The sequence below is a fragment of the Suillus subaureus genome (genome assembly GCF_016647635.1).
Source record: "Suillus subaureus strain MN1 chromosome Unknown BJ212scaffold_166, whole genome shotgun sequence".
Lineage (NCBI taxonomy): Eukaryota > Fungi > Basidiomycota > Agaricomycetes > Boletales > Suillaceae > Suillus > Suillus subaureus.
In genome coordinates, this window is record NW_024538722.1 from 5,663 (window position 1) to 25,689 (window position 20,027).

General features: G+C 49.0%; 2 protein-coding genes across 2 annotated transcripts; one reads left to right on the plus strand and one right to left on the minus strand.

The window, feature by feature from the left end:
* Window positions 1–7,928: 7,928 nt before the first annotated feature.
* On the plus strand, window positions 7,929–8,476 carry BJ212DRAFT_1488544 (uncharacterized protein; the record flags this gene model as incomplete). The annotated part of the gene is made up of 3 exons (XM_041341369.1): window positions 7,929–7,964; window positions 8,021–8,258; window positions 8,319–8,476. 3 exons carry the CDS (start codon window positions 7,929–7,931, stop codon window positions 8,474–8,476), a joined length of 432 nt encoding a protein of 143 aa, XP_041185638.1.
* Window positions 8,477–16,419: 7,943 nt separating this feature from the next.
* On the minus strand, window positions 16,420–17,114 carry BJ212DRAFT_1403267 (uncharacterized protein; the record flags this gene model as incomplete). Its single annotated transcript, XM_041337373.1, has 2 exons — window positions 16,420–16,915; window positions 16,966–17,114. A coding segment is annotated over one exon (306 nt), but the record flags the coding sequence as incomplete, so codon positions are not given.
* Between the last annotated feature and the right edge of the window lie 2,913 nt (window positions 17,115–20,027).

Genomic DNA, 20,027 nt, shown 5'->3' on the forward strand with positions numbered 1-20,027 from the left:
TGGGATGTCTAGGTCAGAGTAAATTTCAGCCGTAGCGCAGTTCCCGCATTCGTCTATCAAGACACCAGTTCCAGACTACGTAGAGAAAGATTAGTGTCACTTCTTGAAGGTAACGGGGGAATGGTATAGGCCAATACACATGCCGTGTGAATAAGAATGGGGACTGTATAATATGGCATGTTCATGGTCTCTTTTCGGTCCCAAGAGGATCACTCTGGCTGTATAAAAGTCATCAGCATTAGCCCATATAGTATCCGACAATCAGTCAGGAGTTCGAGGTTCAATACAGATGCAGGCTAGTAAGACCACGTCCGCTTTGCTGGCAAGCGATGACGGTCAGCCTGAGATTATGAAAATCGCTATTGGTGCCAACTGTGACGCCGACACTATTGTACAGCGCGACCTTCCCCAAGTCAGGGGAGCGAATAAGTGCAGTTATTTGGAATGTATCAGATCTAGGGTGGGATAGCAATGCAGACACAGCATATCCGGTAATGCAGCTTGCGATTAGTAGTCAACTGAGTCAAATTTCGACTGAGAGAACCCACCAGTAGCTCCTGTTACAGAAATGAATGTGGATTTTGATATGATCAGCGATGAAGTTTCTTGAGTATGTCAAGCTCAATGTCCAGAAGTCGCTATATATAGACGTTCCTTCTATCTGCAGGCGTCTCCGAAGACCAAGGGAGTACGTATTGTACCTGCCGAATCCCGATGGATCCGTACTATGTCGCGGTCCCACTCAATGTCCGACTCGCTGAGACGCAGTGGTAGGCTCGTCTCGTGGGGATCGCATGCTGCATGCGACACGTTCCTCATCATTCTACTTTAAAAACTGTTCATATCCTATCATTTCTCGACACAAGTTTTGAGCACCCCGGGCACAGTCTCGGACTCACCAGTAAGTAATCCAGTACTACGTATTTGGGCTGTCCTTGAATGTCAGTGTTACCCCATGATAATCACCGGCCCGGACCAGTATCTCCACGTGGTCTATAATACCAGAAAATTGTAACCAGCTGTAGAAACCCCACGATCGATGTTCCGAATTATATCCAACTCCACCAGGCGTCTGAGCAGGTATAAGAACGCGTTTCAGAAACAAAGTTGTGGTCAGCGGACTCGTTGACGCCTTCATTATGACCCAGTCTTCTTTTAACGAGAAGTGCCAAACGACAGCTGAGTCGTATGAAGTTCAAGGAAACGCTGCCGGGGATGTTTCGCAATACGCAGCTGTAGCAGAGGTCGAGAAACACACGACTTGGTTTGTCTGGCTTCTTGTGGCTTGTTGTACAATATCTGGGTTGTTGTTTGGTATGGGCCGTATGCTTCACTTTTAAGACGGTGAGCGACTGACCATACGATGTATCAACAGGTTATGATACTGGTGTAATCTCCGGTACTCTAGTTACCATCAACGGGGATCTTGGGCCGGCTCAATTATCAGACGGGCAGAAGGTGAGCCGGACTCTAGATATCCAAGACCCAATTCCATGCACTTATGATCACTGACCACGTCATTCTAGGAATTCATCACGTCCGCCACCACATTGGGCGCATTACTCGGGGGCCTTGCTGCTGGTGCTATATCAGACTGGACGGGCCGTCGACCCGTCCTTGGCATCGCAGACATCATCTTCATCGGCGGAGCTCTCGGACAGGCAGTCTGCCATACGGTTTGGAGTATGGTACGCTTACTTCTCCATGTGCCCTCATTGTTTTATTTGCCACACGCTGACCACCAGCTTGAACCGAACGTTGCTAGATTGGTTGCCGGCTCCTCATCGGTATCGGCGTGGGTCTTGCATCCTGCATCGCACCTCTGTATATACAAGAGCTGTCACCTACACGCCTGCGCGGGCGCATGGTTGTTTTGAACGTTGTAATGATCACCTTTGGGCAGGTAGTTGCATATGGAATCGATGCAGGCTTTTCAAATGTGAGTGGTGGTTGGAGGTGGATGGTTGGACTTGGTACCGTCCCAGCTGGTATTCAATTGATATTTTTGGCGTTCTTACCGGAGAGTCGTGAGTTTCTTTACTCTGTGATTGTATAACGTCATTTGTCGAGGGATGGCTAACAATGACCTTTGTTTTGCAGCAAGGATACTTATCCGGAAGGGCAATATAGAGGCTGCGCACAGAGTGTTGGAACGTGTCTACTCGCAAGCCACGGCTGAACAGATTGATTTACAGGTATTCTTAGCGTTGGTCGGTCGAGCACTGGCAAATAGTCTTAACCACCTCATAGCTCCAGGTTCTCCGAGCATCGGTACAGCAGAGTATCGATATCGCAAATTCCACAACCTTCTTTGAGCGCTTTAAGTCCATGATCACTGTTCCCGTAAATCGTAGAGCACTGAGTAAGACATACCCATTGCTTACACAGTCTTGTTGTACTCACGTTGCAAAGTCATCGGATGCGGCATGCAAGCGTTCCAACAACTCTGTGGATTCAATACACTCATGTACTACTCTGCATCACTCTTCCAGGAGATTGGGTTCGACCAGCCTACGGCGGTTGGACTCATTGTCAGTGGGACAAATTTCATCTTCACACTTTTTGCGTTGAAGTATATTGATATCGTGGGACGACGGAGGATTATGGTGTTCTCTGCACCGGGCATGGTTTTTGGCCTCACCCTTGCCAGCATCGCGTTCTACTGTAAGTTTTCCATTCATCGCACGATGGGTCAGATGACGGACTTGGACTTGGTAGATATGACACTGCATACGGGTGGCGATCTAGTCAATGGCGTGTCTTACTCCAGATCATGGTCAGCGATTGTCCTTCTCTCGATGATCATCTTCGTCGCATCGTATGCAACGGGCTTAGGAAACGTCCCGTGGCAGCAAGGTGAACTCTTCGGACTCGAAGGTCGCATCATTATTTCTCCTGCCTGTGAGCTCAGCACTGACGTTTCGTGCAGTCCGCGGTATCGGCACATCGCTCTCGACTGCGACAAACTGGGCTAGCAACCTTCTCATCGGCTCTACATACCTCTCTCTCATGGCGAAAATTACCCCCGCCGGCGCATTCGGGTTCTACGCAGGGCTGTGCCTGTTGGGATGGCTGTTTTGCTTGTTCTGCTTCCCTGAGATTGCTGGGTTGAGCCTCGAGGAGGTCCAGGGGATCTTTCAGGATGGTTTTGGGATCCGAGAGAGCCAGAAAATGAGGAATCAAAAGCGAGAGATGAGGATGCAGCAAGATATCAAAACAGGGCGGGGGGATGCGTGATGGGCACGCAGTGATATGGTATCTATCTCACAGATGATATACACGCACGTCATTTGAATCCGACATCAACCGAAGTTGCTACCATTCTACCTGCCGCACATAAGGCTGCACCATAGTGATGCGTGTCATTCAACAAACGAGAGAAGCTCATAGTGCATCTATCATTAAGCTTTCGTCGCCGTCCAGAAAGCAGTTTTATAAACGTATCCCAGCATAGACTGGGCATTACTCGTGTAAGTCGTGTCTATCGTTCGCTCATTCTGATTGTCCTCGTCAGATTAACACTGCGGAATGCGATATAGACTTACAGATATCACGAAGCCAATTTTTCGAGCCAACATTTTGACTTCTTCGAGATCAAGTTCGATGGATGGATCATTGGTTGCATTATTTTCGAAGTGCCAGAGCAGCGGGCCTGAAATGTAGTCAGCAGGAGAGCTGGGACAAAGCGACTGCCCTCACCTATGTTAACCCACACTCCACCAGGTGTTAATATCCGGTGAATTATACGAAGGTAGTTGATGATATTCTTTGCCTGAAGCAGCTTCATTAGGATGGAATACACCTGAACAGGAACAAAAATCCGCACAGTGTCAATGAAGAAACATGTCAAAACAGCGTCCCATTGCCCCGCCTGTGGTTCGAAATCGCCTTCTTCGTATTCTGCTCCATAAATCTCCTCGAAATCGCCTGAAACGTTGAGAAGCCACGATACTCAAAGGACCTGTCAATAATCATACCCGCAACCAAGGAGAAATTCGAGCCAGTAGGTAGGGCTGAGGGAAGGACATCGGGTATTTTCACTGGGCGCAGCATCGCTTTACGGTCAGGAAGGTTGGAGAAAGAATGGATGTAAGGGTATATAGTGTATTGTTCAATTGCGTCAGTCCTGGACCGAAGATCGAATGTTCAGCAGCACACCCAGACCCCTGCTTTTCTTACCTGTTTAAAATAAGATAAGATGCCAGAAGCATGTAGTGAGAGAATTCATTTCCCTGACAAGCGAATCCTAGCGAACTGACTCAGTCGAATTCAGGAGAGAGATACGTGAACTCCACAAACCTAAATTCGCAACATCATAAGCCAACCGGCCAAGGCCTGCACCAGGAACAAGCACCCGGATATTTTGCCTGTTGAATTGATACATCTACGTCGTCAAGAGGAAATTTTAGAACCTGAGCTAACCTTGACTCCGGGAATGGTTTATCTGAGAAATGCGCAACGAGCGCATCTTTCATTGGCGTATAACATGTTTCCCGTTCCTCTTTTCCCTGTGATGCAAGCCAAAGTTACATACATTGAGAAGGGGTGGAGTTGTTTGTTTACCTCTTGACTCCAGTCTCGCACGAATTGCTTCAGAGTGCTTCGCAACTTGTCCATGTCGAAGTCCGTGGGTTTATACTTTCGCTGATGCTTACTGGCAGTTCTGAGATCTGGGGTGGCATTTGCATGGTTGTGCGAGTGACTATGGTGGTGATGCGGGTGACTATGAGAATGTGAATGCACGTCATCTGTATAGCATTGATATTGTTAGGCACAAATCAGATTCTTTCTCGTACAAGTACAAACCATGCGAATTGTCGTGCAAAGCCCCACAGCCAGCCTTGTCCTCATCTACAACTTTAGGAGAGTCGAGATCATGGCCGAAGATCTCGGGGTTTGCAACAATCAGCTTCAAGAATTCTGCATTGACCAGGATAGCTTTATCCACTTCTTGAAGTTTCTGCCGGTACCCAAGGCCATCGAGAAGTTCTTTGTCACCCTGAGGAAGTGTGTAGATGTCTTTTCGTCGCCTGTTATTGGCCGCTAGCTAAATATGACAACCAAGTCATTCATAAGGACGTGCGGTGCGTGATAATTAAAACACCTGCCGAGTATTGGGCATATTGTTGGAATGTCGCGATGACATTAGAGAAGTGCTTTTGCTCCTCTTCGATGTCAGCGTCCGAGAGTGTTTGGGACATTGTTCGGTAGACAAGTGGATGTATCACTAAGTAAGATCAACGTTATTCGAAGCAACCGAGTCAGAAAAGGGTAATTAATATCATAGGTGAGTCTAAGTCGGCGACTTCCGAATTCAACAACATCAAATAACAACTACTACTCCATGAGTCTGTCGCTGTATGGGCGCAACCGTAATATCGTGCATCGCAGGACCTTGGTTGCGGTGCTAATTTACCCCACCGTAACGCATAGCAGAGGCTCTGTTGCGAAGTATAGGTACGTCGTAGAAATAAGAAAAATTCGCCACAAGATTTAAGAATGACTAAAACTACTTTTTCGCTGCGGTGCCATCTTCCCAGTGGCGCTGCTCGTTTACTACTAGTGCCCATTATCTCCTGCTGCAACCTGTCCATTCTCGCCACCTCGCTGTACATCATGGATATCAAATCTGCAGTTGCAAATCAGCCCCACTGATGGCCAAGTCGAAGTTCCTCCCGCGAAAGTTTGAACCCCAGTTTGAGCTAGTCTCTCAGAGCTACGCTATTCCGACATATGACAGGCACCTTATGTCACTCCTGGTTGCTATCTTGTTTGGGTGTCACGCGTTCACGGTCCAATCAGACGAGGTTGCTCACTTTGCAATTGTGGCGGTGTGTCACGGGCGATCCACGTAGTCTTGAAGAGTCGGTTGGTTGAGTCGCGATATGACCAGGTGTCGTCGTCAAGTACAGTAGCGTTGAGGGGTTTCCCGTTGGCTCATTCAAATCTTATCCCCTAGGCTTCTTGAGGTAACGCTAAGCAACAGCCACGAATTGGCTTGGCTACATAGCAAAGCTGAGCGCTGACTACTATGAGTTAACTTTAAATTTGTCTTGACTCTTTTTGGTCAAACTTGAAAGTATGCGAGGTAACATCTTCGTTCCTGACACTATTTTTTGATGGATCCTATGGCTGCTGTAGTGCGGAGCTTAGTAGGTTGTCAATATACTGATGGTATCCTGATAGCGCGCCCAAGTACTCGGTGACAGATTGACGCCTCGCTGGGTCCTTATGCTATTGTGACTTACGCACAGCATGCGAGGCCCACATAAATATATAATCTAGGTCAATCTAATGCACCAAGATTGCCTTCCGAATGTCTGAAACAGCAATAACTATTGGACCAGCGGTGGTTGGATCAATGATCGCCAGCTACCTATTTGGTTGCTCGACAATGCAAACACACACTTACTATAAGCGCTTTCCAGGTGACAGAAGGATATTTCAAATTCTGGTGCGTTATGTCTGCCTTGGTTGTAGTCAAAGCTAATGTTGTAAGCAGGTGGCAGCCGTGATGTATGTATAAATACATCTCAACATCGATCTCAAGGTCTGATTCACCCCAGGATGTTGACATTTGCGCATATCATCTGCATCATGTATTGGACATGGACCCTGACCGTTACAGGTTGCGAGAATCCTGACAGTGTAACCATATTCTCCAGCTCTCGGGACGCAAATCTCATCCTGACACCCCTGATTAGCACTCTTGTTCAGGTAGATAACGATCGGTTCAAGCACGGCCCCATTCAACTTAATTGCGCAGATGTTTTTCATTTACAGATTGTTCAAATTCTCAGGAAGCAAGACGGTTGCCGCATTTTGTGGCATTCTCAGCATGTTGAATCTTACCGGCACTTTGGTGGATGCAGTCGAGGCACTGAGCGGTTCCGCAAACAGAACAGCGCAAAACACACGAAATTGGCTGACAATCCTGACTCTCGTTGCAGCCGCTGTTTGCGATCTGATAACTACGATTGGTCTGGTGTATGTCCTGCAGCGTGAACGCAGACGGACCAAAGTTCATCAGTGAGCTGCACCGTCTCATGGTCTCTATCCTCTAAACGATACCCATCTAGAACACAAAATATCGCTGACCGTCTAACTCTTTGGGCAATTGAAACTGGTCTCGCTACTAGGTGAGTAAACTTCACATATGAAGGTTTGACCATGGGTTCGATATTCTCAGCATGTCTGCTGTTTTAGTCATTGTCTTCGTGAGTCCCTTCAATTACGATTGCGATGAGCACTACTAATGTCAACAGTTTTGTGCCATGAGAAATACTTGTAGGCAGTCCGTCGTAGCTATGGAATCATATCTAAACCTTTCCACTCTAGTCTTATGGACTGCTATTTACGACGTTCTGGCTGATGGTAAGCATTGCTTTTCACACCTTAATTTACGTATGTTGGTTAATTTCAAAATAGTTTATACAAATTCACTCCTGGCCGCGTGAGTCACTCTCCTCAGGCGGATCAACTAGGGCCTCTGAGAGCTAATGCAAACACAGACTCAATAGCCGCAAGCCCACTCGCATTCGGGATACTCGTGTCATCGAGTTTTCCGCCGGTCGCGACACATCACCTGACCCTGTCAGCGAAAAAACCGGAGATTGTTAATTAGATTGTCGGTTTTCCCTGTTCATTTATTTTACACTGCTCCTGAAGCGATTGTCATCCTGTGTAGATTCACATCCAATAGTGACCAACGATGAGTCGACAGTCACGGTAGTCATCGCTTCCGTGAGCCAATGACTCACACATCACTCGGGTTCGGCTCCTTGACGTGAACACAAATCAAACATGCTCTCCGCATTAGTCAAAGTCAGTCAAGCTATTGACTCGTTTTCTCAAACATAAAAGTCTTGAGAAGCCCCCTTACTCAGACTAACACGCCAACTTTTCCCCCTCTCAAACACCACACAGACATGCCATCTCTCAGCGCCAAGGCATGGGAGAAAAAGGTATGCCATAATCATTTCCCACTGACAGACGCTCACCACTATACGCCATGTCACAGCATTCCCGCAAACGCAGTAATGGAACTATCCTACGTCGAAATCCAGGACGTGGGGATGGTTCTACTTGGAAAGGCAGGGGCTACATTTGCGCAGCCGCGGTCGACGGTTGTTCGGTCGATAACGTTCACGACGCTGAGGAATACGACGTATCAGAGGCTTTTCCCCCTGTCCCATTTAGCACAACGTTTTCCCTCTTTGATGGCGCGCAATTTTTACCCTCCAAGCGCCAGCGCAAAGGTAAAGCGCATTATATTCATCATAACCTGAGAACAAGGCGCTGACTGAACTCAATCACAGCCAAGAGCCGACCGGGGGACTTTGAGATCCTTGATTCGAATCCCAAAGTTATACCCATCAATGATAACTCAGGTAGCGATACCGACGAGGACGAGTGGGAGAAAGTAGATGTATCAGATATTTCTGGCAGACGGCGCATGAAGTACTCCAGAGCTTAGACGAGAGCTGAGTCGGTAGAAAGTCAGTATAGCCAGCGGTAGCGTGTTCATCCTAGGATCGCATACTATAGTAGTACACATATCACCCGAACACTTAACGTACGTAGTAGGGTGATTACAATCGTTTGGCAGAGAAGTTCAGAACAGATAACAAACAAAGTCCACTCAACACAACCTTACGTTCGTGACCTCGTCGCCCGCGTCGTGCGCTTCACCTCCACCTCCTTCTTCCGCTCACCCTCATCCTCCTTCGAACTCGACGGAGTATTTTCCTTATCTACAGCCGTCACCGCACGTCTGCGGGTCGTTGTTGTGCTCTTCGCCTTCCCAGGAACCGGAACATCGATGTCCTCCTCTTTCACAGGTGCAGTCACTGCTCGCGTGCGTCTCGCCCTCTGTATGGGAGCCGGGGCTTCAGGCTGCGTGATCGAATCAAGGGGGTCATCCCCATCAGCATCGTCGTCGTCTTCCGTGCTACACATTTTACTCCGTGAGGGGGCACGGGTTGTCGTGGTTGCGGTCTTTGGCTTCGCAGGAACTCGTGGGCGTGCCTTCGCAAGCTCAGATCGAGTAACTGGGACGGGGGTGGCACGGCTGCGGGCCGCCCGGGTTTTGGGGGCCTACAGAAGTGAGATGAGATATGGAATTGCGATGGGAGAAAGGAAGAAAAGGTACGTACCGTTTCAACGTCCATTTTGGTTTTTCTTGCTGTTGTGGTAGTAGTCACACGAGCCCTAGGCTCAGTACTAGCAGCACGCATCCTAGGCTCAGTACTGGCATCTCGCATTCTTGGTGCAGCAGCAGGCTCTTCGTCCTAAATAACAACTTATGATTAATTATTCACAAGACCGTCTATCAAGAGGATGCATACCGAGTTATCAGCTGCGACCCCTTTGCGCGCACGAAGCAGACGCGCTCTTGCAGGTTTCATTTGTGCGGCGGGCTGAGGCGGAATCTCCTTAATTTCGTCTTCCTCTGCTTTGTCTTCTGCACGTGGTTCGGCTGCTGGCTGTGGTGCAGGTTCTGGCATTTTTGCCTTTTCTTTCTCTGCACGTTTTGGAGGTGCGATTGGTACCCTTTTTGTAACCACCGTCTCCACACGAGAAACAGTCTTGGAAGTCGATGGCACTTTCTCCTTGGAGACAGGAGCCCCCGAGCTCGTAGTAGTTCTCGTGCGGCGACGAACTGCTGTTGTGGTAGGCCCAGGACCAGAAGAAGTGACAGGAACGGTGGTCTTGCGGGAGGTAGTTCTTATAGGTTTGCGTGGCTCCTCCGTCTCTCTCCTGTGTGCTTGCTCCTCCAGTTCATCCACGTCCTCGACACGCACTCGATACCCCTCAGGTGTAATCATCATCTCTCCAACACCCTCCAACATATCCTCTTCCATTTCCACCCCGATACCATTACCAGCTCCGCGGAACAGCGAACGCATGCTCTTCACTGCTGGCGTACTTGGCACCGGTGCTGGTGGAGGGAAAAGATGCTTGAGTGACGCGAGGGCAGGTGTCTGCGGCCCCGCAAACGACGGTGCATTCTTTCGCTGCGAGCGGGAGGTGGGACGCGTGAGCTGGGGTAGTGGCGTCCTCTCCAGTTCGAGATCAAGGTCAAGCGCGATGCGCGTGGGCGAGAGAGGTGCAGGCATGTGTTCGGATGGGTCAGTCATCCCGAGGCCAGGTTCGGGGTGTGAAGAGGATTGGGGTTCCCGGAGCGAGGATGCAAGGCCGTTCTCTTTATCGCTGTTTTCTTCTTCCTTATCTGTTTGTTGTTCCTCGCCGATGTCTTCTTCTGCATTCTCCTCGACATCCATACACTGCTCAGCGCCCGATGTGACTTCATCCTCGCCATCCTCCTCATACTCACGCTCATCTTCCCCAGACGGGCCCACACTCCTACGCCGTTTCATCTCTTCCACAGTTCGCTTCATCCGATCCAACAAACTCCGCGTGTCCTCCTCATCTTCTTCACTATGTGGTGTCAGCGGTGCCTTCAAAGGCGATGGAGGGCGCCCGAAAGGCGTGTACGCCTTCGCAGGCGTTTCAAACGATTTCACAGGGGAAGAGAAGAGCTTCGTAGGGGACACACTCCTCTCTCCGAACTTAGTGGGCGATATACTTCTCCCTCCGAATTTGGCCGGCGATACGCTCCTCTCGCCTGACTTGGTGGGAGATGTACTGCGCTCACCGACGGTGCGGACGGCAGAATCTAGCAGGGATGGCAGTTTCCGTAGCGTGTTGCCACCACTCGGGGCAGAGGGTGTGTTGGGTGCGACAGACTGCCGTCGCAGCCCTGGCACCTGTGCAAAGAAAGGGTCGGGTGTAGTGAGCGCTGATTTACGGCGTTCTTGGATGGCCTGTGGGTTGGTGGTTAGTTGGAGGACGCGTCATGGGGAGAGAAATGGCACAAGGAAGAAAAAAAGGTCGACAGAGACGAGGGACATGCAGGAAGCGGCAAACGCGATGCATATATATACCCTGTATCACAACAGTCCGAGCTCATAGAGAAGCCATTCCAAATGAAACCCAGACTGCTGCCTCCATGCTATTTCCCAACTTCCCAAGCTCCAGAAAAGTAAAAGTAAATGCATGTACTCACCTTCTTCTCCTCCTCACTCACCCGCATCCTCCCCAATCCCGTCCCTGCTTTCTCCTCTTCCTTCACCTCCTCCGTATCTCGCACCTCAATATCCCCGATGCGCCACTTCTGCTCGACGCGCACTCTCTTCGCACCTCCCCATGTCTGTACAGGACCAGATGGTGCAAGTGCGGACACCCCAGGAGGTAATGGTACGCGCAACGCTCCGCCAAAGGAGTTGCGTCCTGCACCGCGGCCGATTCCAATGTCAATGCCTGAGTGTGGGTATGATACTTGAGGCGTCATAAATGAACCTAGAGGTCGGGGGGCTTTTGCAGGTGTGAGGTGTGGTTGGGCTTGGGGTGTGGTGTAAGTAGGTGGTGGAGAGGAGGATGGGGGCGGGGGCTGTGCGTCCTGGTCTGTGTCCATTTGAGCGTACTGATATTCGTAGTTAGTATGACAAAGAGAAACAAAGGGGAAACTTACCTCGTCCTCTTCGTCATCGTGTTCATCTTGCTTGTCGTCGTCATTTTCTTCGGGCGCAGTGGAACTCGAGCGGAAAGGCCATACAACGTGTGCACGCACAGCATTGAGAGATTTGCGCCATGTGCTTGGTTGAGGAGTAGGCTCCTCAATGGTGTCTAAGTCTGCGCCATTTCCATCATCGTCAGATTCTCCATGCTCGTTTCCTGCACTTCCATCATGTTCATCATTAAATTCTTCGTCGTTATTATTTTCATGCTCCTCGCCCTCTTCCACCGTCGCCTCACCTACAACCACCTCTTCAACTTCTTTCTCTTCTTCCTCTTCCTCGCGCGCCATGACGGCACGATGTACACTGCGAATCAGGACAGCACGGTGTAGCGAGGGGCGAGTACGCTTGTTCGGAGTTTTGTATATGTTCATACTTGGTCTTGGCCTTTGCACAGGTGGGGTGGGCGGAGGAGGGTCTTGAACATCGACACGCTCGAGGATGACAAGGTCCTTATCCTCCTGTACGACATGTGGAGTGTTAGACTCCACAAGCACGATTTCTTCCTCTATTTCGTCTGGTTCTGGGACATGGGAGTTCTTCAGGGCAGAAGGCTTGCGCGGGGATGGCACGAGCTGCTTGAGTGGGCTCTGGAGAATGCGGAGGTTTGCGAGTGGATCTGAAGAGGGTTTTCCACGAGGAGTGAATACTTGGGCGCTGTGGATCATGCTCATTCGTAATTTTCTCCGTCCGCTGCCGCCTCCATTTTCAGCCTTGACTGGTGAATCGATGTTGTATAGCGGAGAACGGAACTGCTTGGGCGGGTAGGAGAATATGAAACGTTTCTTGTAGATTTCGATTTCACAGTTGTTAGAGACGGGAATTGTTGTGGGAAGGGAGGCGTTAGTGGATGGGAATACAGGGCAGCCATCGATGGTCAGGCCTGCGTCGCCAAGAACGACGAGAAAAGCCTGCCAGCGAGTTCTAGAAGTTCATAAGATTTAGATTAACAACACACGCACCTTTCTTTCCTGAAAGACAATTTTTGCATGGAGGGCACTGATCTCTGGATAATAGAGGCGCACACTGCATGTCGGGTCGCGTCCAAAGGTAACCGTTTCCTCATCGATTGGGAATGCTGCTACCTGCTCATCAGTCGTCCGCTTCATGAGCCGTAGCGAACCAAACAGCCCTATTTCGCTGCCATCCATGATGAGCAAGTTGAAGCAAGACTGGGACAGAGTTGAGTTCAAACAAGGCAAACTTAAAGTTGGTTTGTTCTGAATTCAGTTCGCGTCAAACCGCACGTGCAAGTCATGTGATCGCGAAATTCATGATCACGTCTACTTGACCATATATGAATCATGACGGTATTCTTGGTATTCGTTGTCGACTCCCGCTCATAACTTCCGTATTCATCGCGCAGGTACAAGACAGATGGATCGATCACATCTACATGAAAGCAGTCCCGCGAGAAACACTTCGGAGCTACCGGTACGATCAACGAAACCAATACAGTGAGCCCTTTTCATACCTCTAAATCTGCATCATTAAATCGGTCACCAGACACATTTTACACATTAGGACAGGTTCTATGTTCGAACCTGGTCCGAACGCGAACTTGATTCCCTCGAACGCGTTCGACTGCATTCGGTTCAAAATTCGAGCAGAGAGGGAGGAGGATACAATGCCATCCTCTTACGATTAGCTTGGTGGAATCGCCCTACTAATCATAAACATATCGAGACGCATTGAGTTATACAGTACTAGTGACACGTAACTTCCAACGCCATCGGCTAAGCACAATGGTCCCACTCCAGCCAATTTTTAGCTCAGTAACTTAGAGTGGCATTCGATTCAGGCTACAATTAGCCTCGCGTGTCTTGAAGTGATAATCTATACCACAAATATTGTGGCTTCCTCAAACCTCTACTGTTAAAATGCCAACACACTGCACTTCGAGCACCCGGACAGGTAAGTCAGCCTTATATATTCCGGAACTCGCTCAGACTCTTCCCCAGAAGGCCAAAACAGTAGTCATGACGCATGGGAAGCTCATCGCAACAGCAGCAGCCTACTTCACAGGCTCCGACATGGCTACAGTTCCACTCCCTGACGTCAACATCAGCCCACGCCCGTTGAAAACCCCATTGCCAATCAATTGAGAGGGAAAAGGATTTAAGCGGAATGCCCAAACAGGGAGAGCATATTGGACTCGCTGTGCTCCTAGCCTCCTACCTTCCGCGTTCACCCTGCTGTAACTCGCTGCTCAAAAAAAGCACTGCAGGGCCAATAAGAAGCTGGCGCAGAACGCAATGGGTGAGATGGTCCATCAGGAAACCGATGTATTCTCGCCTAAGTTTTGTGATACTGATGAGGTGCTAATGGCGACCTACTTCTCCAACAGTATCATCGCTCATAACGCTCCATAATCAATCCCTTGGATATCCGAGTAGTCATGGTCGATGTTTGGTTTGAACTGGATCGTTTAGTCATTTTTGTTTGATGTACATGTTACTATAAGTGTAAATTGTGTGGTAGAACTTAACACTAGTTCAGATCGTAGCAAACCGGAACTTCTAACGTCGATGTCGTCAACGCAGCGTGACAAAAACACACATCTAAAACACTCACCAAACAACCGATAATGAAGGATCGGAGGCAATGAATTTTCGTTTCCCTAGTACTTCGATAATCAATGTCGACTTTGTAAAAATAAAGACAATTGGTCAATTCAGTACGTATCGGTAAGGTTGTTGAAGTCGTTGTTCGTGCGTAAAGGTGGCAATCCAAACTATCGAGAATATGTCATTGATGTGAATAACAGACGATATAAATACCAACGAGCTCCGGGTTTCGATCTGCATTCTTCCACCAGATCGGGATCGGTTGGTACAGCGGTAAGTCGTTGAAAGGATGGTTCCTGTCATATAACTATGTTTTTGACATGAGCAGCGATTATTCAAGTATCGAAATTATCGTACCAAGTGCATATTTTCAATCAGTGACCACTCTGGATGGCCGAACCGCTGTCGGTGCTCACTTGCTTGAGGTTCCAATGTCTGCTCCATGTGTTGGAGCCTCTGTCCAACAGAATTAGAGTCAAGCCGTCGCTCCGAGTCCAGACGGTCACGGTGAATCCTGGAATCGTTCATCATCTGAACAAGTGTTTCATTCATCCGATCCAACCTTGTATGAATGGGTTTGGGGTCCGAGATAGCCCGAGGCTCTACTTTTTTTACCTGTCCCAGCTGTGGCTGCACTGCACATCTCGTGTAGATACAGCTGCGCTTTCACGAGGTCGTCAACAGTTGTCTGACGGTAGTCCTCGCGCACTCTTCTAAAGTATGCTGTGGCCAAATTATGTAGTCAGTGGAAGCTCGGGCCGTGACTCAACTGGGTTGTGTTCAGAGGTACAAGTGTATCCTGTTGCATCGTCAAGAGGTCTCCCTGAGCAGTTCTTGCGCAATTGCATTGACGACTGAACTTTTTCCTGAGGCAGTTTTGCCAAAGATTAAGATTTCGTCCCTCACGGGCGCATCTGCTATGCTCAATCAGTAAGTGTGTCGCGACTCACCCTATGCCGCTTCATCCTATCCAACAAACTCGGCGTGTCCTCATGGTCTTCCTCACTCTGTGGCGTCAGCGGGGCCTTCAAAGGTGATGGAGGATGCCCGAAGGCGTGTATGCCCTTACAGGCGCTTCAAACAATTTGCAGGAACTGAAGAACTTTATAAGAGACTAGGGGCGTAAGTTGGCGGGGACTTTCGTAAGGACCCTTCTTTCCCCGTCCTTGGTGAACGATGGACTTCTCCCCCCGAATTTGGTTGGCGACATGCTTCTCTTGCCTGATTTTGTGGGAGATGCACGACACTCGCCAACAGTACGGATAGCAAAGTCTAGCAAGGAGAGCATTTCCATAGCGTGTTTCCCTCACTCGGGGCGGAGGGTGTAGAGGATGCGACGGATGACCGTTTGAGCTTTGACGCCTGTGCAAAGAAGGGGTCGGGTAGTGAGCGCTGATTTGCGGCGCTCTTGGATGGCCTATAGAATGGAAATTAGTTGGAAGATATATCACGGGAGAGAAATGGTGGGAAAGGGGGGGGGGATTAAGCGAGACAAAGGATTCGAGAAGTCCCATCCAATGATGGGTCACCGGTAAGGTTATGGCGTTGCGCAAGGAAAGGAAGGCGAGGAGAGGCAGGTGATGTGCCAGGATGGATCTAAGCAAATGTAGTAAGCTCCCATGCGCCTGAGTATACGACTTGTAAAAGCTCAAATCAATTCCAGACGCCATTCATACACTCCCATATCATCCTCATATCCGAAGTCCCAGCTTCAGAAAAGAAAAAAGAATGCACTCACCTTGAATGTTCGCCTTCTCACTCATAGCATCGTTCCGAACACGGCCCCTACATTCTCATCCCTGAACCTTGACTCCTTTCACAACCATCGATTAAGGCGTGAAAGCCTGCCAACGTACATAGTTTATTTATTTAGGCATCAGTGTATGTATTATAGGCAAATAATCCACGCACCTTTCTTTCCAGAAACACAATTTCCACGTACAGAGCATTGATCTCTGGATAATAGAGGCGCACACTGCACATCCGGTCGCGTCCCAAAGGTAACCGTCTCCTAGTCAATTTGGAATGCTGCTACCTGTTCTGTCGACGTCCGTTTAATCAGTCGCAGCATACCAAATGGCCCTATTTCGCTGTCGTCCAGGTGATAACACTGATGAGTAAGTTCAAGCAAGACTTGGGCAGTGTTTGGTTTGGTTCGTGTCATGCAGGTCATGTGATCGCGTCATTCATAGCACGAAACAACTTGTGTACCGTCGTCAACCACAAGAATGCCGCATTTGAATATCATTAAGTGTGAAGTGTATCGCAAGCTTAAGTATCATGATCAAGAATTACAAGTGCGGCACCAAACTAGTCCACGACACCGCCTTGTATGCGTCAGGAGGAAGATTGCGTAAAGTGGTGAACATGAGTACCAGGAGAACGGCACGTGCTACGACGTAGGACATGACACATAATACAAAGTACGAGGTGGTCACCGCATCTGGTATATCCAGTGCTGTAAGGAGAGGTAGAGCGAGGAAACCAAGCCAGGGTGTGCAAGTTATAGCGACGGCACTCGTGCGCCATAGCACCTGTTCCTGGTATGTGGGGAAGGCAAAAAACCAAGCCATACAATGGATGCCGCCAAATATGGGTGCCATAAGAAATCCAGCAAGGAAAAGAACTGCAATGTCCGACCCTTTGAGTTCGCCGCTGCCATCGAATGTTGGAACTCGGAGCTTTTGAGATGGAACACCGAATATCAGTTCTGGAATTGGACGGAAGACCGGAATCAGGTATTCAACGAGTTGGTCTTTTTCAGCGACACTAAGCCAGACATAATCAGCAGCGGTATAATGGTTGAGGTGCATACATACTTAGCAATGTGATCCCCTGGCCATGACCCGGTCGACTTCCAGTACACTGGATACGGACATTGCACATCGAGAGGCTTATTCCACCACGCAGCATAGGTGAGGAAATTGAGGACCGCAAAAGCGAGTGTCCCCACTTCCAGCTGGGTGGTTTCGAGGTGATAGATGGCGCGGGTGATGAGCTGCATAATAAACCAGGCCACTTGAAGCAGGACCAATCCTTTCGATATCGCATTGCCTTTGCTTTTGTCATGGATCCGCTTTGCCGTTAGGATAGGAACATCTATACACTCTTCATGTATCAGTTTGAGAATGTGATTAGGCTCTAGTGTACGGTAGGGTTGCCCGTCCACATAAAGCATGAAACCACCCATCAGCACAAAGAAGCTGTGCGTCTGAGTCCACGTATAATCTAAGAATGCACATGATTCGACGTTTAGGTGAGCACGAATCGGGCTTACCTTCAGATTGCTCTGAAACATAAACCTTAAGCACCTTTTTAAATGGCTTCGCAAGAGCACGAGTCCATCCATATCTTGGGGTGGGCGCTGGAGTAATATGAACTGCCGAAGGAACACCAGTACAGATGACGGTTTACCTTCGGGATGCGCTACGAGAAACCGGGGGCTATCATGATCTTGAAAAGCAGGCAAGTCATCAGGAAGCGTATTCGGGGTGCAAAACAGAATGTCGAGCTCACCTTCAACATATTGCTCTGCAGTTGTTGCGATGGACCCATGATCTAAGGACATGCACAGTGAGTTGACGAACATATCCAGTTTCAGAAAGAATGATTCACTTTCAGACTGCTCCTGCGGCTCAGAAGCCTTGAAACATCCCGACTCCTTGAACTGTCTTGTAACATCGCGAGCACTGCACCATTGACGTATAGCCCATATGACGATAAGTTCAGGGACGATGAGTGCCATTATCATGATCCCAAATCGCCGCCATAGGATGCGAAGGGGGCTGTCCTTGGGACTTGGAATGTTAGGATGAATGGCAGTGTATATGCATGCAAATAGAGTGAGAACGGAGGTGGAGATGATGGACCATATGGTTCTAGTCGTGAATGTTGGGGCTTCAAAATTGTCGCTCGTAGTAGTATTTGTTGTATTGGTAGGTACAGCTCGGATTACTCCAACAAGGTAAAAGAAGACACAAAGTGCTAGTAAGCGCATTATTTTGGGGTACGGTATCGTATGCATCCTACTCACTATTTGTATTTTACTGGTGGGCGTCATCTCAAGGCAGCACGATGTACAAATGAGGCCTGACTTGCCTGATGTTTGCAGCATGGCTTGCAAGCGGATGGAAACTTGGAAGTAGGGGTTGATCAAGTTGCTAGCGCCCAACACTGCAATCAATCAAGGGACACTGACCAGTTCAAGGCTCACATGCACGTAGTGGAATTCATATTCTGATTCTGATAGGCTGTTCTCGATCATCTAGGGCCAACCCTTGCCCGTCCAAGACTCCAAATCCGTCAGTCTCTTGGCAAGGTTATGAATGGCTCGCCTACAAATACTTCTGTGGATCGACGAGGATGCGTAAGTACTGAGCGTCTTGGAATAATACTGAGAGCGTGCAAAAGCGGTTGAAGGATTCCCAGTGCCCACAGCCCCGACCCACCATGTTCTTCCGAACAACTGACCATAGCAAACGCTTCATCGGCTCCGAACATCATGGGTTCAAACTTGTGCTTCACTTCCTTTGACTATCTGTGAATTCTGGTGCCCGCGATAATCCTCCCGGTCCTCAATCGACATACGCTTCACGTCTGACAACTCCATGAATACAGTTTGAGGGCCTCCAGATCAGCTGTAGCATCCACTACCAAAACGCACCAGTGGATTTCAATATTACAGACAATATCTAGGACACGTATCCCAAGCCCCTCAGGAAGTTCCACACTCTTACAGGGAAGATCTGAGATCTAGAATCTTCATCGATCGGGGCGAAACTAATCCCATGTCACATATCACAATACATCCCTTCGACTTTAATGGCCCCAACAACTTGCGGTTAAGGGCGTGGCCTGGTATCAAGATGTGGCACTTTCTCGAACCACGCTCAGACTGATCGAGTACTGATCGAGATCCACGACATCCTCTCGATCGCAGTCGAATCAACCCAGCCGTATGTGCAGACGTACTGTCTTTCGCATCAAATGTACGTTTGGTTTCGTTCTCGTTCTTGTTGCCTGATTAGCTGTTATCTGTGCCCATTCTACAATCTGAGATCATTCACAGACCAAGAAATCTCCAATAAGCTGTTGGGTTCAGGGCAAGCTGCGCATTCGTGTATTTCCATGCTGTTAGTGGCTGGTCGACACGATAGACGCTGGTCCTGCAGCCTTTCCACCTTTATCGATAATGCAGATCACATCGGTTATAAGTTGGCACGCATGCATGATAGAATTAAGACCACAGCATGTTTGGGGCATAGGGAGGACAACTACGGCAGCGTGTTCCCATCTGTCGGTGTGGGCGCAGTGGAACTGGAGCAGAAAGGTCATAGCAACCGTATGCATGTACATCGAGATACTTGCTCCATGTGAGAAATCAATGAATCAGGCCTTGGCTGGTGCATCGATGTCCGAGTCTGCACCGCTTCGGCGTATACTATATGTATCATCTTCAAGGTTCCGTCAGCCAAAATACAGTGAGTTTGAGGCCATGCTAAAATGGAGCGGGCCGAGAACGATATTGATCCCCAAAGATAAAACTGTTGGCAAGGCGCCTCCTGGGGCTTTGGGCATCAGCTTGCAATGGAAGGAGGAAATCGGAAAATCTCGTCGATGATCCAGGACTCGACGCCAAGGGACGCAGATAATCAAAACAACTTGTACGCCCTCGCAGACGATTGACATATTGGCAGGTCATGAACATAAGCATTCCGTGAGCAATACAGAACGCCGGCTATCCCGAAGACACGTCACTGGGAAATTGGTCGCCGGTAAGCATATGGCGTTACGCAATGAAAAAGAAGTGAAGATAGGCGGACGATGCGCAGGGAAGAAGCAGACACGACGAGTGCCCGTGTATATGTACCCTGTATCAGCT